The sequence below is a fragment of the Choloepus didactylus genome, chromosome Y (assembly GCF_015220235.1).
Source record: "Choloepus didactylus isolate mChoDid1 chromosome Y, mChoDid1.pri, whole genome shotgun sequence".
Taxonomy (NCBI): Eukaryota; Metazoa; Chordata; class Mammalia; order Pilosa; family Megalonychidae; genus Choloepus; species Choloepus didactylus.
Window position 1 is genome coordinate 21,738,672 of NC_051335.1, and position 27,875 is coordinate 21,766,546.

Below are 27,875 nucleotides of genomic sequence, written 5' to 3' on the forward strand. Positions count from 1 at the left end.
CCTGCAGACATTTGCTTGGAGTTAAAAGTAACAACTGCAGCTGAGTAAAGTTGACATTCTACCTTGTTCCCTTGTCTCTATTACCCACCCAAATTAAAAGTGTTTTATAATGATGCCATCAAGATGTGGCAAGATAGACCCTGGTTCCAAGGCCTCGGTGACGGCTGTAATCAGTTGATAAAGGGAAGGGCACAAACTGAGGAGGACAAAGGGGGGTGGTGGGAAGGGGCAGTGGGCAGGGATACAGGTCATTTTCTTAGGAAACCTAAAATGTGGTGGAGTAGCTCATTGCTGAATTGATGAAGTTTTCATCTGATGAAAGGCCTCCCACCCTCCCTCCCCACTCTGTGCTATGCCCTGAGCCCCGGCCTCACCACCAAGTACGACCCCCCCTTCCATGTGGCAACACCAAGGGTGGGGTAAAGGCTGCTCAGTGCCAATTAAAACAGGACAGATCAATATTGCTACTCAACAAAAACATTCCGTTATAGGAAAACTGTTTCAAACCCAGAGTTAAAAACTTTGCCTGGCATTTGTCACTCAGGCCAGTACAGTGAATTTGCTTTGAGGATTTACACCAAAACAATACTCAACACCTTATTTTTTTAAGACATGTAAGACATTAATTTAGCATCAGATTTTTAAATGCTAAATTCCAGATTGGAATTTTTAATATATATAAGAAATCAAGATTTTTTCCCCCCAAAAGAGACCACAGATTACTTTAAAAGGATCAATCATTACACTGGTCTTAAGCTCGGCCATTTACAAAATGCCACTGCCGACATCTTGGTGGACTCTCAGAACCACCCTGTGGGCAGGCAGGACAGTATCAGCGCCACTCTGCAGGCGGGGGAAGCCAAGTGCAAAGAGGTGACACACGTGCCCAGGGTCCCTCAGCTTCCCTGCTCTCAAGTCCTGGCTCCCGGCACCCAAGGCTTCCCACATTGCTGTCTCACTTTCTGAAATTGAGCCTCCTGGAGACAGAACAGTTAACTTATTTATCAGGCTAAATCTTGGGCAAACAGATCACAGATAAAAGGCAGAGATAAAATTGGTCACGAGCTATCACACACACTAACACACACACACACACACCTTGGTTTAACAAACCTTGAGTGACCCGCAAAAAGCCAAGGCTCTTATTAAATCTATTCTTAGGAGAGTGTCTGAATTTAAAATCAAAGCACCCCTCCAAGAATTCAAGAATCAGTTACAACAATCTCACCACATGCTAGTAAGAAATAAGAAAGTTGAATGATAGATATATTATATATATCTATCATTCATATAATATATTTATATAATATATATATAATATATATATATAATATATATATATATAATATATATATATAAAATCTCTCTCTCTATATATATATTCACCAGGGTGAATGAACACATTGGACTTAATTTCAGAACACTCACAGTGAAATACTTGTAATAGAAAGTGTACCATGGTTTAAGCCACTTCAGTTTTTGCACATACATCATGCTCTTCCAGCTAATGATGCAGAAAAATGGACAGTATTAAACTGCAAGCTAGGCTGTAGCCACAACTTTACATGGTGTCAATATCAATGTCATCATCCTTGAGGTTGCACTTTACAGGTCCAACTCTGGGCTCCCTCAATAGTGTCATCTTTATCACCAGAAGGCTCCTCTTCAGCTTCCTTCAACCTTTTTATAAAGGGTTCTGCTTTGACATGACTCTCTGGCAGATTTTTTTCTTTAATAATAAATTTTATTTTGAAATAAGTTCAATCTTACAGAACAGTTGTAAAAACAGTACAAACCCCATACACAGAATTCCATCATACCCCGACCCCTCTCCCCCGATACCCCGATCCATCACCTTTAAGATCCTGTCTCACCACTGTCTCTTTCTTTCCCTCCCTCCCTCCCTCCCTCTCTAACACCCATCATCTATTGCTCTGTCCTCTGAACATATGAGAGCAAGCTGCACACATCTTTGAACAAACAATATAATTCACATATACCTTTCCCATGGACAAGAACATTATTTTATGCAATCTCATTAAACGTAGCTAAGAAGGTCAAGAAATTCAACACTGATATAAAGCTTACATTCTATATTTCCTTTTTTTTCTCCTTATGTCCCATCTGTGTCCCTTTGAGCCTTCTCTCCTCTGACCTCAGATCCCATCCAGGATCATCCTTGGCATTTAATTGTCATCTATTTAGACTGTCTTATTTTTTTTTTTAATTGTGGAAAGATACATATAGCCTAAATCTTCCTATTCCACCCCTCCCTAGCATTCCATTAGTGGGATTAATCACATTTACAATGTTGCAATGCTATCACCTTCCAACCATCCATTTCTAGAAGTTTCCCTTCACCCCAAACCAAAACCCCTACTCTCATTTCTTAACTCCCCATTGCCCCTTTCCCCACTTCTTGGAACCCCTACTCTACTTTTCATCTCTTTGGTCATATTCTTTGATACTTTCTTTGTGTTTACCATCGAGCTTAAATTTAACTTCTTAAATCTATAACAATCTTGTTTTTCTTTGATAACAACTTAACTTCAACAGGGCATGTAAACTGTGTTCCTATACTCCTCCATTCCCCCACCTTTATGTAGTTCTTGTCAAGAATTACATATTTTACATTGAGTCCAAAACCACTGATTTATCATTATAGTTTATGTATTTCAGATCCTGCAGGAAGTAAATGGTGAAGTTATAAATCAACAATACAGTAGTATTGGTCTTTATATTTACCATGTGATCTTTACTGGAAATCTTTATTTCTTCATGTGGTTTCAGTCAATTGTTTAGTGTCCCTTCCTTTCAGCCTGCTTAGGACTGATCTACTGGTGATGAAGTTCCTCAGCTTTTGATTGTCCAGGAATGTTTTCATCTCCCTCTCATTTTTATCTTTCAGGTGTTCATGAATTCTCCAAGTCTCTGATGGTTATTGACTTCTATTTGTATTCCATTGTGGTCAGAGAATGTGCTTTGAACAACTTCATTTTTTTATTTTTTATTTTATTGAGGCTTCGTTTTTATGTCCCCACATACAGTCCATTCTGGAGTAAGATCCGCAATCACTAGTAAAGAACTTGTGTCCCAGTGACCTGGGATGTAATATTCTATACATATCTGTTAAAAGTGTCTATATCTCTCTTTCATTTCTTTGTTTCTCTGTCAGTAGGGCTCACTTTAGTATCTGAAGTAGGGCAGGTCTTTTATTAGCAAACTCTATCAGCATTTGTTTGTCTGTGAAAAATTTAAGCTCTCCCTCAAATTTGAAGGAGAGTTTTGCTGGATAAAGTATTCTTGGTTGGAAATTTTTCTCTCTCAGAATTTTAAATATGTCATGCCACTGCCTTCTTGCCTCCATGGTGACCGCTGAGTAGTCACTACTTAGTCTTATGTTGTTTCCTTTGTATGTGGTGAATTGCCTTTCTCTTCCTGCTTTCAGAACTTGCTCCTTCTCTTCAGTATTTGACAGTCTGATCAGAATATGTCTTGGAGTGGGTTTGTTTGCATTTATTCTATTTGGAGTTCGCTGGGCATTTATGCTTTTTGTATTTATATTGTGTAGAAGGTTGGGGAAGTTTTCCCCAACAATTTCTTTGAATACTCTTTCTAGACCTTTACCCTTCTCTTCCCCTTCTGGGACACCAATGAGTCTTAAATATGGACGTTTTATTTTATCTATCGTATCCCTGAGATCCATTTCGATTTTTTCAATTTTTCCCCATTCTTTCTTTTGTTCTTTCATTTTCTGTTCTGTGCTCGAGGAGACTGAGTTGTTGTTCAACTTTCTCTAATCTTGTATTATGAGTCTTTTTAATTTGGCCTACAGTTTAATTTCCATAAGATCTTCTATTTTTTATTTACTCCTGCAATATCTTCTTTATGCTCTTCTAGGGTCTTCCTTATGTCTTTTATATTCTGTGCCATGCTCTTCTTCAAGTCTTTTATATCCCGTGCCATGCTCTCATTGCCTGTCTGTAGTTCTTTGATTAATTCTGCCAGGAACTGTGTGTCTTAGGATCTTTTGATTTGAGTGTTTGGGTTCGGGTTCTCCATGTCATCTGGTTTTATCATATGCTTTAAGATTTTCTGTTGTTTTTGGCCTCTTGGCATTTGCTTTACTTGATCTTTAATTTGCTAGAGTTGCAGCTTGGTGACATACACTTTCTCTAACTAACCAGCAGATGGCGTCCGTGAGTCACTTATTCCCCTCAAGTCAGTTCTCCCCAACTTTGTGGTATGTGGGGATCTGATTCTTTTGGGGTCCAGTTGGTGCACTTAATTTGGGTGTGTTGTCGGTGCTGTCTGCCCTCAATGAGGGGTGTGTGCCTGAGTGGTTAGGGAGGAAGGGCAGGTTTAACAATCAAACCTCCCAGGTGTTCCCAGAGATTTAAGGCTGTTCTCTGTCACTGACACAAAACTCCTTGGTATTGGTGTAGGTTCCCTGGGATTTCAGAGCGGTTCTCCCCTCCCTGCTGTGCTTTTCCAGGACCTCTGTTGAGGTGGGGAGGGCTGTGCCACGTCACAAGTGAGCGCCGGCCTCCAGGGAAGCCCTGGGCCACCAGGCTGTGTAGGGGCGTTCCCAGCCCACTTCAGAGATGGTTGAATGGGACGCATTACCTTCCCCCTTTCTGCACAGCTCCACTCTCCCAGCTCTAGGACAATCAGCCATGGGTGTATTCAAGGCCACTGTCCAAGGCCAATATTGTGTCGTGTGAGTGGTGCTGCGGGAAAGACTCCCTGTCAGGCTGGGTTTCTTGTCTCAGCTCTGTGCTGTGTGTTTGGCCCTGGGCAGGCGCAGTCCCGCCGCTGGGGAGATGGCTGCGAGGCTGGGTTCTCAGCTGGGCTCTGTGCTGTGTGTTCAGCCCCAGACAGGAGTAGCCTCGCCCGCTGGGATGACGGCTGGGAGGCTGGGTTTCTTGGCTCGGCTCCATGCTGTGTGTTCAGCCCCAGGCAGGAGTAGCCCTGCCTGCTGGGGAGACGGCTGCAAGTCGTGCATCTCCCCTTTGTTTCCCTGGACCCGAGACAATCAGCAGTGGGTGTGGGAAGGGGTATCCTCCACCCCAGACACCGAGGCGTTAGTCCAGACCGCTCCTGTCTTATCTGCAGCTGTTCCCGGGCTTTTTTTTTTTTTTTTTTTTTTAAATACCAACCCACTGTTTCCCCACACCGCAGCATGGCCAAGGGATTCAGCCGACTCACTCACTCGTTTCAGAATGCAGACTCCCGGTTTCACCAAAAGCACGTTCCCTGTGGCTTTAGCAGAACTTGTCCAGCTGATGCTACTCTGGAAGTGGTGTTCTGGGTCCTTTCTGGTTTTTTATCTAGTGTTTTCCACGGAGGTGTTTTTTTCTCTGTCTCACCTAGTCGCCATCTTAGGTTCCTCCCTCTGGCAGATTTTTTTGAGCTATACTTCTTAGGGGCCTTTCTCCCCTTCTTACGAATGGTCTATGTCATACATCACCATCAAGATGTGTGCGGTTTTAGAGATAAGCAGAGCACGATGTACTCCCAACCACACTGCAAATGTGAAGAGGGTTCTGCTGAGCTTTTCTGTTATAGTGACAAACTGTTAGGAAATGGTCCCTGTATTCCTTAAGCTGTTCTCTAATTGTCTCATTAAAATGAACCTTAGTCAACACAAGAGGGCTCATGACTTTTACAGCTACTTCTCCAACAATAACATCCTCTTTCTTTTTCTTAAAAATCAACTGTTCCTCATCACATATGAGGGAAGCTCAATAAGACTATGTACAGATCTCTCAGCAGAAACCATGGAGGCAAGAACGCAATGGTGTGATATATTTAAGATACTGAAAGAGAAGAACTGCCAATCAAGAATTCTATATCTGGCAAAACCGTCCTTCAAAAATGAGGGGGAGATTAAAATATTTTCAGACAAACAGACACCAAGTTTGTGAATAAGAGACTGGCACTACCAGAAATACTAAAGGGAGTGCTACAGGCTGATAGTAAAAGATAGGAGAGAGAGGTTTGGAGAAGAGTGTAGAAATGAAGACTATCAGGAAGGGTAAAAGGAGAGAGAGGAAAAAATAAGACATGACATATAAAATCCAAAGGACAAAATGGTAAAAGAAAGTACTGCCCTTACAGTAATAACACTAAATGTTAATGGATTAAACTCCTCAAATAAAAAGACACAGACTGGCAGAATGGATTAAAAAACAGGACCCAACTATATGCTGTCTACAAGAAACTCACTTTACACTCAAGGACAAAAATAGGCTGAAAGTGAAAGGCTGGAATAATATATTTCATGCAAACAGCACCAGAAAAAAAGTGGGAGTAGCTATATTAGTATCAGACAAATCAGACTTCAAAAGGAAAACAATTAAAAGAGACAAAGAAGGACACTGTATATTAATAAAAGGGTCCATTCATCAAGAAAACATAATCATAAATACATATGCACCAAGCCAGAGTGCCCCAAAATTCATGAGGCAAACACTGAGAACACTGAAAGGAGTAGATACTGCTACAATAATCGTTGAAGACTTCAAAACACCACTCTCGATGGATAGAACATCTAGACAGAGGATCAAGAAGGCAACAGAGATGTTGAATTCTATGATAAATGAACTCGACTTGACAGATATTTCTAGAACACTACACCCCACAACAGCAGGATACACATTTTTCTCAAGTGCTCATGGAATATTCTCTAGGGTAGACCACAAGACGGATCACAAAGCAAGTCTCAACAAATTTAAAAATATTAATATTAAAAAAAAAACAACCATTGCTTCAAGATTATCACCAAGCATCAGGATTTGTGCATGACCACTGATTTCACCCATTCTGTGCCATATGCTATTTTGGTGGCATCCTCCCCCATAGACTGTGGAGGAGACCAGAGTTCATTTGGTGACAGCGGTGGGGACTTACTGCTGGATACAGAGGCATTTTCCTTTGTCTTTTCCCCTAATTTATTTTTCCATTTCTTTCTTTCATGTATCAATTTCCTTATTCTTAGGTGGTTCCTTGAGAATGAATGCGAAGAGTTTATGATTTGCATCAAGCACGCCTCAATAGCCACAAGCTTTACAAAAATTACCTATTGTTTATTTCTTAGGAAGGATAATAGGTTTGGACACAGGATTCTTATTCTCAAGACAACTAATTTTTTAATGAAGCCATCCAACAAGACTAGCTTTAGCCTCATGAGATACAAGGACAATCCAATGGTCATTCTTAACATCAGACTGATCTGTGCTTCCTGCTCAAAATCAAAGTATTTAAGTACAATTAAAATGTCAACCATTTCCATTTCCCTTTGTCCATTTTTTCCACTTCCTTTGTTATCCTGTAGGGATAGAACTGATCTGATAAAATACAGCTGGCATTCGGGGTATTGTGGCTTAAAGGTATGCTTTATCAATAAGATGCAGAGGTCTTTTTATTATATTCTGGATACTCTTGCTACATAACAAAGCACCCAAAATATCATGGGACAAATGTGAGTTCTGGTTCCCAGTAAAATGGAATACACACATTCCACCTTGTCTCTCCCTGAATGCAGCTATAAGATGAAGACAGAATGAATGAATATGCAAGAGCTATTTTAGGACTCTGAAAAGCAAATCGTGGCGGGCAGACTGGGGAAGAAGGAACGCCAAGCCAGCAGCAAGTTTCCTTTTTTTCCTCCCAGAACCCCCCCCCTCCACCTAGATTAAAGGCAGTCTGAAACCCAGAAGTAGGCAATGGATATGGACAGAAAGAACACCGGAAGAAGCTCTCTAGCTCTAGCTTAAGGAAAGGCCCTGGAAAGGGGTCTTTTAATGCTAAGAATGAGGAAAATTTTCCATTTTTTCCTTTCCCTTTCTTTCAAGGCACAGTCCCCTGGCAATCCCACAGCACTGACAGCAGAGACAGTAGCAGCAGGGGCCCAAGGATGCCCAGAACTCTGAGGGAGGGGAGCTTTCTTTTCCAACTGGAGGTGATGTAGTTCCAAGAGGTCAGGTGAACCCCCATTGCCCTTTTCCTCTCTCTGAACTCCTGGGCTCAGCCATGTGTACAGCGGTGGAAAGTGTGAGGCAGAGTTGGGTAACTAAAGCCTCAGATTTCTGTCCAGAGGACAGGGGAGTCCCAATAAAGCAGGGAGTACAAAGGAGATGGTGGAAAGGGAGGAGCTTGGGAAAGGAAGCCCATAAAACTGTTTATGAATTCCTAAGCTCACCCCCAAGCTGCACAGGCACGAATCTGACCCAAATTTGCAGACCCAAGATTGAGAACTGAGCTACATGATAAACCAACTCCCAGTTCCCAGACTGGCCACTGGCTGGGGCACAGACCCCAACAGCACTGAAAAGGCTTTGAAATCAGAACTGACACCACAACTGAAATTGAAACCACAACCCAAAGAAGGCTGGTCAGAACTTGCAGCCTGAGTCAAACAGGCTAAACGCTTGCTAAAGCAAAATTATCAACATACTCCATAAGATATAAACAAGACCCAGAGTCTCAGAACAGAATATTCAAAATGTTCAGGATACAATCCAAAATTACTTGGCACTTAAAGAACCAGGGAAGTTTCACCTAACATGGGAAAAGACAAGCACCAGATTCCAACAATGAGATGACACAGATATCAGAGTTACCCGATAATCCCTCTAAAGCAGTTAAAAAAATTCTTCAAAAAGAAGGGCCAAACACTCCTGAAAGGAATGGCAATATAGAAAGTCTCAACAAAGAAATTTAAGATAAAGCAAAAACCAAGTGGAAATTTTAAGAAAATACAATAAGCAAAATAAAAATCTCACTGGACAGGCTTATTGGAAAAAGAAATGACAGAGGAGTCAGTGAATTTAAAATAATTCAATAGAAAGTATCCAATCTGAACACAGAGAAAAAAGATAAAGGGCTTAATGCCTGTTCTAGTATGCTAATGCTGCGGAACGCAAAACACCAGAGATGGACTGGCTTTTATGAAAAGGGGGTTTATTTGGCTACACAGTTACAGTCTTAAGGCCATAAAGTGTCCAAGGTAACACATCAGTAATCGAGTACCTACACTGGAGGATGGCCAATGGCGTCCGGAAAACCTCTGTTAGCTGTGAAGGCACGTGGCTGGCGTCTGCTCCAAAGTTGTGGTTTCAGAATGGCTTTCTCCCAGGACATTCCTCTCTAGCAAGCTTGCTCCTCTTCAAAATGTCACTCACAGCTGCACTGAGTTCCTTCTCTTTGAGTCAGCTCATTTATATGGTGAGTCATCACCCACAGCCAGGTGGGGCACATTCTAAGCAAACCTAATCAACACCAAAACATCTGCCCCACAAGACTACATCAAAGATAATGGCATTTGGGGGACACAATACATTCAAACTGGCACAATGCCCAAATATAGAAAGATTTCCTAGAAATTAAGAGTTCACATCTATGAGGATGGCTATAATCAAAACGACAGACAATAACAAGTGCTGACAGAGTGTGGAGAAATTGGTCCTCTCATGTACTGTTGGTGGGAAAGTAAAATGGTGCGGCCACTGTGAAAAACAGTTTGTCAGCTCCTCAAAAGGTTAAACATAGACTTACCATATGACTCAGCAAGTCTTCTCCTACTAGGCACATACCCAAGAGAAATGAAGACATACATCCACACAAAAACTTGCAGCATTATGCACAATAGCCAAAAAGATGACACAACCCAAATGTCCATCAACTGATAAACGGAGAAACACAATGTGGTCTATCCAAACAATGGCATATTACCCATCAATAAAAAAAGAATGAAGCATTGATACATGCTACAATGTGGATGAACCTTGAAAAAATTATGCCAAGTGAAAGAAGTCAGTCACAAAGGGCCACATATTTTCTGATTCCATTTATATGAATAAAGAAATCTACAGAGACAGAGAGTAATGGCTGCCTGGGGCATGGAGTTGGGGGGTAGGTGGCTGGGAATGACTGCTAATGGGTACAGTGTCTTGAGGAATAACAAAGATGTTTTGAAATTAGATAGTTGTGATGGCTGCACAACTCTATGAATATACTGAAACCACTGACTGTACCCTTTAAATGGATAAATTATATTTCAATAAAGCTGTTAAGGACCTAATAAAAAAAGAATGCTAGATTATTCATAGCAGCAGCACTATTTGTAATAGTCTCAAATGAGAAACTACTCAAATGCTCATTAGTAATACAAAACATAAATTTTGGTATATTCCTACAATGGAATATTATATAGAAATGAGAATGAACTATTGCTATATTAACAATGTAATGGTGAATGAAAGAGGCCAGATACCAAAAAGTACAAGCTGTATTATACCCTTCATAAAAGTACAGAAGCAGGCAAATAACCCATGCTCCTGAGACTCAGGTAGTCATCATCCTTGGGCAGGCTGGGACTAGAAAATGGAAACAATTACATCTGGGATGCTGTTGGTGTTCCATTTCTTGATCTGGGTGCTGGGTATATAGTGTGTATAGTTTTGTGAAAATTGATCAAGCAGTATTACGATTGTGCCCTTTTCTGCATGTGTGTTATACGTCAATAAAACAAGAAAGTTGATGCAGGTTTCTATGCCTTTTCTTCACCTACATTCTTCAGCACAGGAACATAAATAGAATTAAGATAGAATCTCCAACCTCAAAACACCAGAAAGTTCTCTTACCAATTACAAGAGTATAATGTGCCCCCCACTATAGGATGATTGCTCAAGAGGTTTGATCCCTGTGTCTTGACTATTTCGCTAATCAAGTTTCATTCTATACCGAGATTCTGATATATTAATTGATCCCAGGTGGAAGGGGAAGCCACAGAAGGCAGAGAGGAGTGGAATGGGGGGGGGAGGACTGACATTTATTGAGTACTTATAAAGTTCAAGGCACTGTGCTGTAATGTCTACATAGAGATTTTTTAAAAGTGAGGCTCAGAGATTTTAAAAAAGTTCTCCAGGGTCACACACCCAATAAATGATAGAGTAGAAATGCAAATCTTGGTTCAACATAAGCCAACGACCTTCCTCCTCGGCTACTGTATTTCTAGGGACAATGGGACACATGTTCGTAAAATTACATTTTGGATCTTTTTTGTTTTTTTGGTCTGGAAGGAAGAAAGGCCAGTCACCTAAAGCATAACCTGCCTTTCTGGTACTTTCCTGGGTGGTGAAATGAAAAGGAGGCAGCAGTGGTCCTGCCATGGAGAGACTCATAGCTCCCGAAAACACTGGGGGCAAGGCTGGCCTCGCATGTGTTTGAGGCGAGGTGTCAGGCTCAGCTTGTCATAAGTCACCTGTGTCAAAGTTAATATGATCTGAATCACAGGCCTAAATGTAAAAGCTAAATCTATGAAGTTTTCGGAAGGAGACAACCTGGAGGTGGGCAAAGATTTCTTCTGGCAGCCATCAAAGTCAAACAAAGTATACATTAGACTTCATTAAAATTAAATACCTGCTCATTAAAAATCACCGTTAAGTAAATGAATAAGCAAGCCACAGTTTGGGAGAAACTGTTCACAAGATATATTTCTGACAAAGGACTTGAATTCAGAATATATAAAGAACTTTTACAACCTGATAAGACAAAAACCCAGTTAAAAAGGGTAAGACACTTGAACAAACACCTTACAAAGGAAGACATCTGCATGGCCAATAAGCACACGAAAAAGATGCTCAACATCATTAATCATCAAGGAAAGGCATATTAAAACCATAATGAGAAACCACTATATCCCCCACTAAAAAGGCAAAAATCAAAAACAGTGATAATATGAAGTGTTGGTGAGCATGTGAAGGCACTGGAACGTTCATGTGTTGCTACTAAGAATATAAAAATGTTACAATCACTTTGGGAAAAGATTTGGAAGTTTCTTATAAAGTTTAACATACATCTACCCTTTAATTCAGCAATTACACTCCTAGGTATTTATCCAAGAAAAATAAAAACATGACCACAAAAAGACTTATATACAAATGTTCACAGTAGCTTCATTTGTAATAGCCCAATACTGGAAGCAACCCAAATGACCATCAACAGAATGGCTAAACCAACTGCAGGATGTTCATACAATGGAATAATCCTTAACATTATAAAGGATCTATTGATATGAGTAACAATATGGATCAATTTCAAAAACCTCATGTTGAGCGAAAGAAGTCAAGACACTAAAGAGTACATACTGTATAAGTCCATGTACATGAAACTCTAGAATAAAGGCAAATCTAATCTATAGGGACAGAAAGCAGGTCAGCCATCGCCTGGGGCCAGCAGTGTGGGTGGAAGGGGGATTAAATGCGAGTGGACAAGAGAGAAAGTTCTGCGGAGTTGGAAATGTTCTATATTGTGACAGGGGTTTGGGTTATATGGGGGAAGATAGTTTTTAAAACTATACAGATGAGATTTATGCATTTCAATGTGTCTAAATTCTACATGAACCTACTTTTTAAAAATATAAGTATGGGGTAAGGAGTGAGTATACTCAAAGAAATAAGAATGGCAGAATGTTAAGAATTGTTGAAGCTGGGTAATGTACACATCTGAAATTTTCCATAATTATAAAAAATTTAAGAGAAGAAAAAAAAGTCAACTGCATCTAGTGCTCCTCGCTTCACTCTACCTTCTCTTCCCCTCCCTCCTGGGTCATTTCTGCCTGGTCCCTGCACTGCCCCCCACCCCCACCACCCCAGACCTGAATGAGCTCTCCTTCCTGCCAAGTGCCACCACTTAATTCTACTCTGCAACACCCCCCACCAACCAAGCCTCAATAACCACCAGGCATTTCTGGCAAGTCCCGCCGCACCCAACAGTTCCAAAACTGTGCAAGTATTGAGAAACAAGAATTTTTCCAGCTTGCTTTGTAGAAGTTTGGTCCAACCCCACTACATTGTTTGCCCAGGATTTAAACAGCACCTACCTCAAAGGCTGATACGTAGAAGGCTTAAAAATAGTTCATGGCTTGTATCCCAAAACCGTGTTTACACATTAACTGTATGGAACTGAATATCCATTTTGCCTTAGTAACAAATAATACACAGCCAGTAGGATGGCAGGCCAGCCCATAAGTATCCATTTACCCTATATGACTCAAACAGCAATGCTGCAATTAATTGAGGCAGGTGCAAGGCTTTTTTTCATCGAAGTCAGTGAGCAAGAGTTGAGGAAAGTTCCAGGCTCAATGCTGACTCAGTGGCAGGAACAGCAGCAGCTAAAGGAAGGAGGTCCCGGGGAGAGAGGTGTGCATGAGGGGCAGGTCAGCAGGTCCAGCAGGGGACAGCTGAGGTCTGGCCAGAGGTTCACCCAGCCTGGTCCCCGAGGAGAAGTCATTACAGCATGGGTATGCCACACCACTGACTCCAGCATGGGAGGAGCAAGGGAGAAGCCTTTTGAGTAAAAACCCTACCTTTAATCTCTTACGACACTTATTTTAAATAAGATTCACATATAAATTTTAGAGAGTAATACACATCATAGAAAATGTGGACAATCAAAAAGAAAAAGAACCTGTATTCCCACCACACAACTGAGACCACTGTTTCCATTATAGTGTAAATTCTTCTAGTCTCTTCTGCTATGTATGCATCACTGAGGAGAAAGTTTCAGAACCAGAAATATGTTTTAGAATGGGTCTTATTTCTTGACAAAATCATAACTGCACTATATCCCTATGCCTGGCCACCATTTTCAACATGGTTTCCATGGGAAACCACATTCTGAATTCCTTTTGAGGACACCAAATAAGTTTTGCTTCCTCTCAACAGTAGAAGCCAAGGTCAGCTGTCTCCACTGATACTTATTCTGAAAAGGAGATAAATAGGTGTTCCTAGGAGTCACTCAAACAGTAGCAAAGAAAACCACAACTGCTCCCCGCCATGGAGGAGTTTGCTGTGTGGCAGAAGATGAATCATAAAACCAGCAACTATTTCATCACAATTGCATTACCTGATAGGAAAGAAAACTTTAGCATGCAAAAAGCTGGCAAGGTGAGGTGGGAGGAGTCTGTGAAACCTTCCTTGAACACCTGAGACCTTAAGGCTGAACAGGTACCGGCCAGAGGAAGACTGTGGGGTAGGAGGAGGGAGCCAGGATCGAGGGGGCTTGTAGGCAGAGAACGTGGATTTGAATGCACCAAGACTGGCCCAGCCTTGAGATGTCTGTTATGAAGCTGTTGGCAACAGCCTGGATAAGAGAAGATGGTGCTTGGGCCAAGATGGTAGCAGGGTATGTGGAGAGAAATGAGCCAATTTGAGACCCATTTTGGAATTAACTAACTGGATTTGGCAATGAGGGAGAAGGGAGGATCAAGTCCAACTCCAAGGTTTCTGAGTTAACTACTACATTGATGATTTTATTCAGTGTTTACATACAGAAGAGAAGGCAATGTCTAAATTAACTATTGCCCTGATTTTCTGTACCAGGATATACAAGGCTGGAAATAGATTTGGCCAGTCTCCTGACCATGTATAGACACCATGCAAAATGCAGGTTATGAATAGTGGCTGCCTGTTTCATCATTCCACAACCATCAAACCCATGTAACCCACAGGATCATCCTCCTTTGTGCTTTATTCATTTTCCAGAATGATGTGGAGGGAATATCCAGCAAATTACATGAAGTTCTAAAGCTCCGTCTTGAGCAGGAGACAATCCCCGTGTGGACTAAGCCCATTAAAGCTAGTTGAACCAAGAAATGTGTTTAGGCATTTCTGGCAGAATTCAAGGCAAGCTGTATTAGTTAGGATAAGCTAGGTTGTGCTGCCACAACAGACAAATCCCCCAAAATTCAGTGGCTCAACTGCCATCTCGAACACATGATCTTCATGGTTATAAGCCAGGCAAAGAAGGATGGAAGAGGCACACCATCTAATTGCCTTAGCACCCAAAAGACACTTGTTACTTCTGCTCACATTTCACTGAGCCTAACTGCAAGGGAGAAAAGGAAATGCAAACCAGGTGGATGTTTGGTGAGCTTTGTCTTTGCCACACAGTGTGTCAAGCTAATATAGAATCCAGGAATAGCAATATGGGGCAAGAAGCTAGACATGACCCACATAAAGGGCAGCAAAGAGAACTGGCACTAGCCTTATTTTAAACAATTGCATAGTCTATTTCTGAAGAAAACCCAATAGTACTGTTGGATAAAAACTAACAGAATCATTATAACATCACTTAATACACAAGGAAAAAATTACCTAGCTTCCCACACCAGTGAAACTGGGGAAGCTGATAGAATGTGCCCTCCCCCCCATTCCTGGTATCAAACTGATGGTCCAAGCAGCTCATTTATATTTTCTCAGCCCACAGCAGCACAGCGAGGAGGGGCCCCATGATTAGCACATATTACAAATAATGAGCATCCATCCCATGAGATGATATGTGGTCCTCTCTTGCTAAGGTGTGTCTAGGAGGTAATATTCTAGCACTTGGGTTAGATTTACATAACCCAAGTTGCACTCTCTTACCACCATAACAAACATCCCTCCAATCTCAGCAGCTTGACCAAATAAAAGTTTTTCTCTTGTTTACAAAAAATCCAAAGCAGATGTTCCTGCTCCAGCACCTCTCCTCCAGAGAGGGACTCAGGGATTCAGGTGTCTTCTGCCACCACCACCTTCTACATGGAACCTCTAAGGCCCCCACAGAGACCGTGGAAAGGGATGAGAGAGCACGGGGTAAGCCTACTAGATATGTCAATACCTTGGCCCAGAAATGTTACATATCACTTCTACTTATATTTCATTGGCCAGAACTAGTCACATGTCCCACCTAGACTCAAAGGGTGCTGGGAAATGTAGTTCCCACTTCCCAGCAATGACAGGGAACATGAACTTTGGTGGTCACCCAGCTATCTCTGCTATACTTTGTATCCCCCAATATGACACTTGTATGAGACAGCCAGGCAGCCAGCAGAGGGGAACCATCAGGATTGAGCAAAGCCAAATGAATATTCTAGAGACTAGTTTTGGTCTGATCAATAGTCAGGAAATACAAGGCTTCCTCACTGTAGATGGTAATAGTCCATGACTCTTAAAATCATGTGAATGTAGCTGAAGAAAAAAAAAAATCAAAGGCAGAACCCCTGGGCAAGCAAGTAGCATTTCATGAGCTTTAGAGAGGAGGAAATTAAGCAAAGCCAGACACCACAGGAACAGGGATGATAACTTGTGTCTCAGCCAAAGCGTCTCTTCTTGTCATCTGAGCAGTTAATGACTAATATCAGAAGATGGAGAATTAGCATACAGGGAGAGGCCCTGACTTAGATTGCTCATTAACTAACCGCAAACTACCTGGAGAGGAAATCTCCATCAATGATACTGTGCACTTATAGGAGATAAATGTATTGTGTTCTAGCAGACAGTTCTCATTTTAAGATTTGATACTACAATAAGTGTATTCAATTATAGCATTCTGGGAGAATAGGGTTTCCATGGCCAAAATGTTTGGGAAAGTATGAGACAAAATCACACACATCTCCTTCCTGCGGAATTTCTCTGTCTTCGATGTGGTCATGAGCACAAGAACCTCCAGGAGGGAGACACAGTATGCAGGTGAAAAAAGCAGAGGGGGCTGCCTTAGGGAAATACAGTCCAAACATCTGGTAAGTTAGTTCAAGTCATGATTATGAATTCTGTTAAAAGAGAGAGAGACGGGAAATAAAAAGTCTAGAGATGTCCTGAAGAAGGGGTTTCTTCTGGGGAAAAGGGGTAGCATGTTCTATTCTTCAAATACTGGGAGAAACCAGGTGATGTGACCCTCACTTGCTGAATTTAGTAGTTCTGCTGAATCAAGACTCCAACCTTTGGAGACAGACGATGGATACTAAAAAAACTTTAAATTTATAAAGATTAAAATAAATCAAATCTGGTCCTTCTATGGGGCAAAAGTTATACATTGACTTCCACGGTCTCAACTAGAAGTGAGTGAATGGGATGTCCCCTATCCCTCACAGCCCAGGTCACTTCTCTGCCAACTACGTCCACTTTTTCTTGCTTCAGTTGAAGGCCTACCTGTGGCTTTCCTGCACCCAAGCACTGGTGACATACAACCTCAGATTCAGATCACATGGGACCACATAAAACAGTATAAGGAGACAGAAACACAACCCAACCTGCACTGACTTGCTATGAGAACAGGAAGTGCTTAAAGTTTTCAGTCAGGCTTGGCTCTAATGTCCTCTCCTCTTTCCACTCTGTCTTGTCATCTCACCCAATAAAATATGAAAATTAAGTTTTTGATTAATAAAATTGTCTCAAGAGTGAAAAAGTCGAGATATTTCTGCACATATGATCCTCCCTAAAACACACTTGGGACACTTTACTAGTTCCCCTCCCCCACAAGCCTTTTTCTACAACAGCACTGTCTGATGGGACTTTCTGCAATGAGAAAAATGTTCTAGAACTGCCCTGCCCAACACAGGAGCCATCTGTGGCTATCGAGGGCTTGAAAATGCTAGCATGACTAAGGAACTATATTTTTTAATGTCATTGAATTTTAATTTAAATGTAAATAGCCACATGTGTCTAGTGGCTACCATACTGCACGGTGGTTTTCTAGAACCTCTGCCAAGAATCAAAAATAATAGATTAGTATCATTTGGGTGGGGATGCCAAAAACCTGTGAATGAGAGAGAGCAGGAAGCCAGGCAGGGAGGAGGTGGTGGGGGCGGGCCATCTGTTTTAATCCATAAACTCACTTACTGAAACTAGGTATATCCTTTTTCAACCCTATCAAAATCATTTATTAATTATAATGATGTACCAGGAATTGGCTTATTCGAGACCAGACCAAAGTCAACCAAAGGGGGTACAGGGTGCAGCTGAGAATTCCAGGCAGTCTGGACCTAGAGTGAGAAAAAGGGATGCATGTTGTGTAGCTTTGCGACAGAAAGATTTCGCACTGTCTGAGCCCTCACTCCCAAGCAGAAGGAAGGGATCCTGCTAGCAGATGAAGATTCGCTGCCCACACGTGTGTACCCCCCCACACACACCTCTAGAGAAGCAACACCCCTGCACACCAACTTTCCCGTGTCAGTGCCAGCAGCAGGAGGCCACAATTGTGCCCAATGCCAAAAGGGGCATCTAACCTTTCAGAGAAGAGCCTGTTCAAACTCCAATTTCAGGACAGAAAAAATAGAAGCTGAGAAAGTAAGTGGTTCCAGGTGAACGGGTCTCCCCGACAACTCTTCTATCCTCAGAATGGTCAGAAAGGTCAAGAGAGTGTTTTCAACGGGCCCAGCCGACACTTGTTTAAACAAGGCAGACACCCCCACCTGCCAGCTGGGAAGGATTTGCTCTGCCAAAAAAAACAGGTCCACGTAGGCCGTCATCGGAATAAACCTGCCTTCATCGCAGCGCGGCCCGCCCACTGGTACAGAAGCACCTCCCCATTCACCTTCTCACGGTTAACCTCGTTTGACCAGTGGAGAAACTGAGGCACAAGGACTGCCAGGTGATTACTGTCTTACATACGATGCTTGTAAAGATCACCCAAATGCCAGAGGCTTGTACAGACGACAAAGGTGCAGTAAGGAAAACAGCGAAGAAACAATTCATTCCACCCCTTGTGGGTTTAGAGAAACACCTGCAAACTCAAAGTACTGATTTTAAGACTGGATTCTTTATGGCGCACTTCTCACGGAGAGCTTGGAGATCGAGTGCCCCGTTTCAGTTGCGGTAGAGACCTGGACCCCTGGTATGAGTGCATTCTGGGGTAAAATATACACGGCACACTGTCAGCATGTGTTGGAGACAGGAACTAAAGTGTGCAAAAGAACACTGTGGTATTTCTAAGAAGAGCTCCCCCCCCACACACATACACACTCACTCAGCTGCAAGGTGCTGATTCCCACTCTTGGCTCCACAATGGAATCACCTGGGAAGCATGAAGCAATCCTGGGCGACCTGGGATTCTGATGCAATTGGCCTGGGGTGCCGTTTGGGCATCAGGATTTTTGAAAGCTCCCCAAGTGATTCAGTCTCCCCAAGGTTGGGACCCCTTGCTGTGAGGGACGTGCCAAGAGTGAGAAAGTAAAAGCTGTCTAACTGGTGGAGTCTTGGGTCATCTGATTGTTTAAAGAGACTGAAGAAAAAAGGAGTTTATAAATGCCAGTGGCCTTTGTTTTCTTCTCCGTAAAGGGGTGCAACGCTACCTCCTCTATCCTCCCCAAAAGGTAGGGGGCCCTGTCATAGGTGCCAGGGGGTGCGAGGATGGGAAGGGACCAGCAGAGGAGGAGCAGGAATAGGCGCCAGGGCGTGCGCGAGGAGGAGGAGGGCAGGCGGGGCGGGGAGGGGGTGGGCAAAGGGGGCGCTAGCCCTCACCTGCATCATAGAAGGCGTCCAGCACTGCCGTCTGCCCGAAGTCGAGCTCCCCGAAGAGCAAGGAGGTGAGGTGGGCGCCCTCGGCCTCGCAGGCCCGCAGCAGGTACTGCAGCGCACCCGCCTCGGGGCCATTCCGGGGTCTTTCGCTCCGCACGTACACTGTCCGCAGAGCCCGCCGCGGCCCGCCCTCGGCCGCCGCTCCCTTGGCCGCCCCATCGGGCTCCGCCGGCCACGCTGCGACCTCGCTTCCTGGCGGCAGCGGGCACGAGGGGAACTCACTCGCCACCCCGAGCGGCCCGGCCGGGGGGACCCCGCTGCTGCCGCCCTCCATGGGGCCGCCCGGCGCGCCCGTCCGCGCTCCCACCCCCGCGATCAGCTGGAGGCCGCAAGTGGCTGCAGCCACGCCGCCCCGCACCTGTTTCGGCCGCGGACCGCAGCTCCAGCCCTGCTGCCCCCGAGTGCCCTTTGAAGGCCGGGGGAAAGAGGCGGGGGCTAGGGATGTCAGGGAGAGCGGAGTGGGGAGGAGACGGTCTGGGCCGGGCGTCGGGGCAAGAGCTCTGAGGGCGCCCCCTGCCGGCTCCCCGGACCCCGGCGGCTCCTTAGAACCCCGCGCGCCGTGGGTTCAGGAATTTCAGGACTCACTCTCTGTCCCTCCCTTTCTCGCTCTCTCCCTCTTTCCCTTGCTCCCTCTCTCTTTCTTTTGCCACCCCTCCAGACTGGCCACCTTTGGGATCCCCAATTTCTTTTTCTCTAAACAATTTGAGACTTTTGAGAGTCAGTTGCTCCCTGTATCAATCAGAGTAAAACTCAAAGAACTGGTTGGATATAAATATTCAATTCCAAACCGAATACAGACATGGTTCGAACCTGGCATCGTGGTAAGCAGCTGCTTATTTAAAGCACCCCTGATTTTGCACTGCTGCCCTGAGCCCTGTCCTGGAAGCCGACTTGTGCTGACTTTCACTGTGACCTTAACAGGGCACGGAATGCACCAGCAGCAAACCTTGTTTATCCGTAAAATAGACTCCAAGTACGTGGCCTGCCTGACCTAGAAAATGCTGTGAACCCAAAGGGATATTTACCCAAACATTAAAAAGTAGTGTTGCCACTGCAGGTAGGACCATTGTATTTAAAAGATAGGATGCACTGGTTGTTGTCACCAGCCTTTTATAAATAGATTGATTCAGCTTTATTGATGTGTAATTCACTTGCCATATAACTCACCTATTTAAAGTGTATAATTCAGTGGTATTGAATATATTCACAGTTGTGCAACCAACACCACAATCAATTTTAGAACATGTTTATCACCCCCTAAAAGAAACCCGTTTCCCATTAGCAGTCCCTCCCCATTCTCCCATCCCCCAGCCGTAGGTAGTCACTAATCTACTTTGTCTCTCTCTATTTGCCTATTCTGGACATTTCATATAAAAGGAATAATAAAATACGTGATCTTTTGCATCTGGCTTCATTCACGTAACATGATGTTTTAAAGGTTCACCCATGTTGTAGCATGTTTCAGTGCTTCATTCTGTTTTATGGCTGAATAATATTCCATTGTATAGATAGACCACATTTTGTTTATCCATTCGTCAGTTGCTGGGCATTTTGGTTGTTTCCACTTTTTGGCTATCATGAATAACACTGCCGTGAACATTCTTGTACAAGTTTTTGCATGGCTGTATGTTCATTTCTCTTGAGTATGTACCAAGAGGTGGCATTGCCAGGTCATATGGTAAGTCTATGTTTAACTTTTTGAGGAACTGTTAGACTGTTTTCCAAAGATACTGCAGAATCTTACATTCCCACTAGAGTGTATGAGGGTTCCAATTTCTCCACATTCTCACCTATACTTGTTAATATCTGTCTTTTTGATTATAGATCCTAGTGGGTGTGAAGTGGCATCTCATTGTGGTTTTGATTTGCATTTCACTGATGACTAAAAATGTTGAGCATTTCTTTATGTGGTTATTGGCCATTTGTAGATCTTCTTTGGAGAAATGTTTAGTTGGATCCTTCGCTCATTTTTAAAATCAGGTTGTCTTTTTATTATTGAATTGGAAGAGTTCTTTATAAATTCTAGATACAAGTCACTTATCACATGTGATCTGCAAAAATCTTCCATTCTGTGGGTTGTCTTTTCACGTTTTTGATGGTGTCCTTTGTAGCAATCACAAGCCATTCTGATACAGGCAAGCTAGGACTTACTTTATATAGCAATACTTCAGTAATAATATAACCCGACCCCACCCCACCCCACCCCAACCATGCACACATGCACACAAAAGAAAACAGAAACTTCCTGTATAAATCCTTGAGGAAATCCTTCCCTAATTCCAGCTCTGGTAGAAATGAGGAGCTTCATAGGGGGCATCAATGTACACTGTCTTTTTTTGACCAATGAATGGTAAATGGGCTCTGAGGAAATCTGTGTAAAAACACACAAACCTGAGCTGGGAAGAGGAAAGCTTGGAGAAACTTTCAACACCTCTGTTTTAAGACTTTCTTACATGATGCTATAAAAGAACACATTTCCTTGTAGCCTTGTAATGTATAATGATAGCAATTTTCCTACTATGCCTGTTCCTTTGAGATTATACCAGTGACTGTCAAAGCCTTCAGAAGGGTGACGATGCCCATTTCAAACCCATCCACATCTTGCTGTTGCCCCCACTTAAATATTCCTGCTTTTCTTTCAGCTCTCCCTGGGGCCCTGCTGCCTGAGTGTAACACACAGGAGTTGTGAATTCTGGCTTGAATAATATCCTCCTTCAAACACAAACTCTACTGAGAAAAGGACCCAGCATTTACCCAGCAAATGAGCGCTTTCCCTGCAGCTGGCACACACAGCCTGCCTTTTCATTGTCACCAGAAATTTGCACACCTGAAACATACCCCCTCCTTCCCCCAATGTCCCTCCCACCCCCCCAAGCCCCACTGGGGGAAAAATCGCAAAATGCTGGATTAGGGTTTTCTGTTTAGTTGAACAATTGTTCTGTTCTTACCCTTGCCTCGTTATTTACTAAGTACTTGTTCTGGAAACCACTTTGCCTATACATAGAGATATCATTCAGACTAGAACAGGGGCTTGAAGAACAGCATGGAGGCACTATAGCTAAATACTTAAGATTAAATCTAGGTGTTCCCCCCTCCCAATTCCTGTATTTTCTTTTCTTGTAGGCTGGTTATTCATGGCAGTTATGATTAAACTACTTAGTTCTTTGACGTATCCAATATTGTAAAAAAAATATTTTATTTACCATTCGAGTATCAGGTTGTATTTCTTCATTCCTTTTTTTTTGTAAGTAAAATACATTGTACCCAAGTGCCAAGAGCAAATAGTGACAAAAAGGAAACAGCCATGTTGTATAATATTATGTATACTTGGTGGGAAAACTCTAACATGTATCTCCATTCAGCAAGGATTTACTGAGCACCTAGTATGTCCTAGGCACTGTTCTAGGTGCTGAGGATATCATAGCAAACAAGACTGCCAAAGTCTCCTGCTGTCATGGTAGCTATAGATACAGATACAAATATGTATATATAGATACGGCTGTAGAGGGCTATACCTATAAATATAGGTGTAAATATCATAAAGAAATGCTATAGATATTGTAAAGACAGACTGTAATCTGCTATAAAAGAGAAGAAAAAACAAGATGGAGGAAACTATAAGAAGTGTTAAGCATAGATCACAAGATACTAGCTTATGAAATACAGGTGAAACTCATAGGATGTGTTCAGTATATATGAGTAAACAAGCAGCTTGTGAGAAATAAGCAGACTTCATGAGATGTGTTAACTATAGAGAGTAAGTTATTTGCCTCTGAGACACGATGCAGGTTAACTGTTTGATGGAACAAACAAGAGTATTACTTGTAGGTAGGGGTGGGAAGACCAAGTCATTAGGTACAAGCAGGCCATCAATGGGCTGATGTCACACCTAAATCTATCACCCACTGGGGACACCCAATACAGTCCCATTCTGGTTTCACATATGTCCACTACCTTCTTGAACAAATAGAATATAGTTAAAATAACTGTTTCAATGTCCTTGTCTACTAATTCTATCATTTGTTTCATTCCTGGGTCTGATTCTAATGATTGATCTTTCTCATTATGGGTCATATTTTCCTGCTTCTTTGCATGCCTGGTAATTTTTTATTGGATGCCAGACATTGTGAATTTTGCCTTTTTGGGTACTGGATATTTTTTGTATTCCTATAAATATTCTTGAGCTTTGTTCTGGAACATAGTTAAGTTATTTGGAAACAGTTTGATCCTTTCAAGGCTTGCTTTTAAACTCTAAGTAGGATCAGAGCAGCCTTTAGACTAGAGTTAATTAATCCTAATACTGAGTCAATATCCTTCTGAGTACTCAACCTGTTGTCCTGTGAATTACAAGGTTTCTCCATGCTGACTGGTGGAAACAGAAACCCTTCTGGTCCTATGGGACCTCCAGGGATTGTTTCCTCTAATCCTTTCAGGTGGTTTTGGACTCATAATGTCTACATATATAAATTGTGACAAGAACCACATAAAGGTGGGGAATAGAGGGGTATGGGAACATAATGTGTGTATACTATTGAAGTGACATCAGGATCAAAACAAACAAGATTGTTATAGACTTAGGATGTTATTTTAAGCCCCATGGAAACTACAGAGAAAATATTCACGCAAGCTAATAGAGACAGAAATAAAGGTATATGTTGTCAGGGTAGGGGTGCGGAAAGGGCTATGGGGAGCTCATGCTTAATGGGTGTAGGGTTTTTTTATGGGGAGCTGGGAAAGTTTTAGTAATGGAAGGTGGTGAAGGTGGATGGGATTAATCCCATTCAGTGGTGTGCTTTGGAGTGGTTACGATAGGAAAGTTCATGTTGTATATGTGTTCCCACAATTTTTAAAAAAAGAGCAACCAAAGAGCCAATGATAAGTAAATACAATACGTGATCCTGGCTGGGATCTGCAAGGGAGGAGCAGAGGCTTAAATATGAAATAATTGGAATATAGATTGTAAGCTTTATATCAACATTAAATTTCTTAAACTTGATAACTGTACTTAAAGTGGTTACATAAGTGAGTATGCTTGTTCTTAGGAACTGCACATGGCAGTATTAAGTGTTCACAGAGCATAATGTATACAACATACACTCAAGTGTTCAGAAAATGGTTGATTGAGAGAGAGAGAGAGAGAGAGAGAGAGAGAGAGAGAGAGATATGAAGGATAGAGAGAATGATATGACAAATGTAGCAAAATGTTAAAATTGGTGCATATGGGTATTGGGGTGAGGGTAGGGGTATGTTGGAGTTCTTTGCTTAGGTTTTTTTTTTTCCTCTCTCTCTCTCTTTTTATTCATTTTATTGAGATATATTCACAGACCATGCAGTCATACAAAACAAATCGTACATTCAATTGTTCACAGTACTATTACGTAGTTGTGCATTCATCACCAAAATCAATCCCTGACACCTTCATTACCACAACATAAAAATAACAAGAATAATAATTAAAGTGAAGAAGAGCAATTAAAGTAAAAAAGAACACTGGGTGCCTTTGTTTGTTTGTTTGTTTGTTTGTTTTCTTCCCCCATTTTTGTACTCATCCATCCATAAACTAGACAAAGTGGAGTGTGGTCCTTATGGCTTTCCCAATCCCATTGTCACCCCTCATAAGCTACATTTTTATACAACTGTCTTCAAGATTCATGGGTTCTGGGTTGTAGTTTGATAGTTTCAGGTATCCACCACCAGCTACCCCAATTCTTTAGAACCTAAAAAGGGTTGTCTATATTGTGCGTAAGAGTGCCCACCAGAGTGATCTCTCGGCTCCTTTTGGAATCTCTGCCACTGAAGCTTATTTCATTTCCTTTCACCTCCCCCTTTTGGTCAAGAAGATGTTCTCCATCCCACGATGCCGAGTCTACATTCCTTCCCGGGAGTCATATCCTGCGTTGCCAGGGAGATTCACTCCACTCGGTGTCTGATCCCATGGAGAGGGGAGGACAGTGATTTCACCTGCCAAGTTGGCTGAGCTAGAGAGAGGGCCACATCTGAGCAACAAAGAGGCATTTGGGAGGAGGCCCTTAGGCACAGTTATAGGCAGGCCTAACCTCTCCTTTGCAGCAACCGTCTTCCCAAGGGCAAGTCGTGTGGTAGAGGGCTCAGCCCATCAAACCACCAGTCCCCTATGTCTGTGAGCACATCAGCAGCCATCGAGGTGGGGAAGCCCAATTATCCCTGTATTCTCCACCAGCTCCTCAAGGGGGCTCTGCATATTTGTAAAATTTTTTTTAATTAACTTTTTTTTAAAATCAACTATATAAAAAATAAAAAAATTATAAAACCAAAAACATACAATAAAAAAAACATTTCAAAGAGACCATAACAAGAGAGTAAGAAAAAGACAACTAACCTAAGATAACTACTTTACTTCCAACATGTTCATACTCTACCTATGATTGGGGTTTATAATATTTTTGTAACTGTCCTGTAAGTTTTAAAGTATTTCAAAATAAAAATTAAAAATAAATAAATTTTAAAAAATGAAAAGCACTTGTCTCTCCAATTTGGGCCTGCTGCACGCTAAGCACTTATAATAGGAGATGGAGGGGCAGAGTTGGCTTCTTCTCTCCTCTTCTATCTTGCTAACAGTTTCTGATCCCTCCAAGGTGGGGGTGTGTAGAGTAAGGATCTAAGACAACCCCATTGATGATTTTCCTGTGCTGGGCCCATATCTAATCCAGGTTACACTCACATATCCTTCGTCTGACAAACTCTAGGAGTGTTGTCTACTCCCACCCAGCCCTTCTCCCACTCCAACCATTTGAGTACCCAGCTGGCTGGCTCACCCTCTAGATTTTTGAGCTGTGATTCAGAGACTTGTCCTCCATGTCCTGAAAACTTCATGGGCCATATATACCAAGCTTTTTTTTTAAAATTCAGTTTTATTGAGATATATCCACAAACCATACAATCATCCACGGTGTACAATCAGTTGTTCACAGTACCATTATATAGTTGTGCACTCATCACCACAATCAATCTTTGAGTATTTTCATTACCACACAAAAAATAAAAATTAAAATTAAAGTGAAAAAGAACACCCCAAAATCCCATACTCCCCATCCCTCCCTGTTACAGTTTGCTAATGTTTCCATTTGCAAAACACCAGAGATGGATTGGCTTTTATAACGGGGGTTTATTTGGTTAGACAGTTACAGTCTTAAGGCCATAAAGTGTCCTAGATAAGGCATCAGCAATAGAATATCTTCACTGGAGAAAGGCCATTGGCGTCTGGAAAACCTCTGTTAGCTGGGAAGGCACATGGCTGGCATCTTATATACCTCTGTTTATTTTTTGGACAGTTTTATTCACACACCATACATTCCTTTCTAAGTAAACAATCAATGGTTCCCTGTATATCAGATAGTTATGCATTCACCACCACTATCTATATAAGGACATTTCAATTTCTTCCACAAAGAAAGAGGAAGAAGTGAAAAAAGAAAAAAGAAAAAAAGAAAAAGAAAAAGAAAAAGAAAAAAAAGACAATTAAAAAGCAACAAAAGAAAAAATAAAAATACAATACAATACAATAAAAACGTTAGACAACACCACCAACACCAAGAATCCCATACCCCTCCTTTATATCCCCCTCTTATAGACACTTAGCTTTGGTATGTTGCCTTTGTTATAATTAATGGAAGCAAAGTACAATGTTACTGTTAACTATAGACTCTATTTTGCATTGATTGTATTTTTCCCCACTACTATCTCATTTTCAACACCTCACAAAGTTGACACTCATTTGTTCTCCATCATTTAAAAACATTCTTATATTTATACATTTAATCACAATCATTGACCACTCTAGGTTTCACTAAGTTATACTGTCCCAGTCTTTATATTTCCTCTTTCCTTCTGGTGTCCTACACGCCCCTAACCTTCCTCTTTCAACCGTACTCACAGTCATCTTTGTTCATTGTATTTACAACATCGTGCTACCATCATCCAGTATTGTGCCATCCATTTCTGGATCTATACAATCAATCCTGTTGAACATTCTGTACTCCTTTAGCATCAAATGACTGATCTTGACCCTCTTTCTATCTCTTGGTATCTTCATTTCCACACTCTTCTCCAAACCTCTCTCTCTGGTCTTTTCCTTTCTGTCTGCAGCACTCCCTTTAGTATTTCTTGTAGAGGAGGTCTCCTGTTCACAAACTCTCTCAGTGTCTGTTTATCTGCAAATATTTTAAACTCTCCCTCATATTTGAAGGACAGTTTTGCTGGATATAGGATTCTTGGTTGGCATTTTTCTCCTTCAGAATCTTGAATATATCATACCACTGCCTTCTCACCTCCATGGATTCTACTGAGAAATCTGCACTTAGTCTTATTGAGCTTCCCTTGTATGTGATGGGTTTATTTCTCTTGCTGCTTTCAGAATTCTCTGTCTTTGACATTTGACAATCTGATTAGTAAGTGTCTTGGAGTAGGTCTGTTTGGATCAATTCTGTTTGGGGTATGCTGTGCTTCTTGGACATGTAATTTTATTTCTTTCATAAGAGTTGGGAAATTTTCATT

The 27,875-nt window shown here is 42.0% G+C and overlaps 1 protein-coding gene across 1 annotated transcript in view; it reads right to left on the reverse strand.

The window, feature by feature from the left end:
• Positions 1-19,617, reverse strand: part of LOC119524183 (mitogen-activated protein kinase kinase kinase 15-like) — a 162,154-nt gene extending 142,537 nt beyond the window's left edge. The window contains 1 exon segment of the mRNA XM_037822819.1: positions 19,287-19,617. Coding sequence (XP_037678747.1) covers positions 19,287-19,617 — 331 coding nt within the window.
• Positions 19,618-27,875: the final 8,258 nt, after the last annotated feature.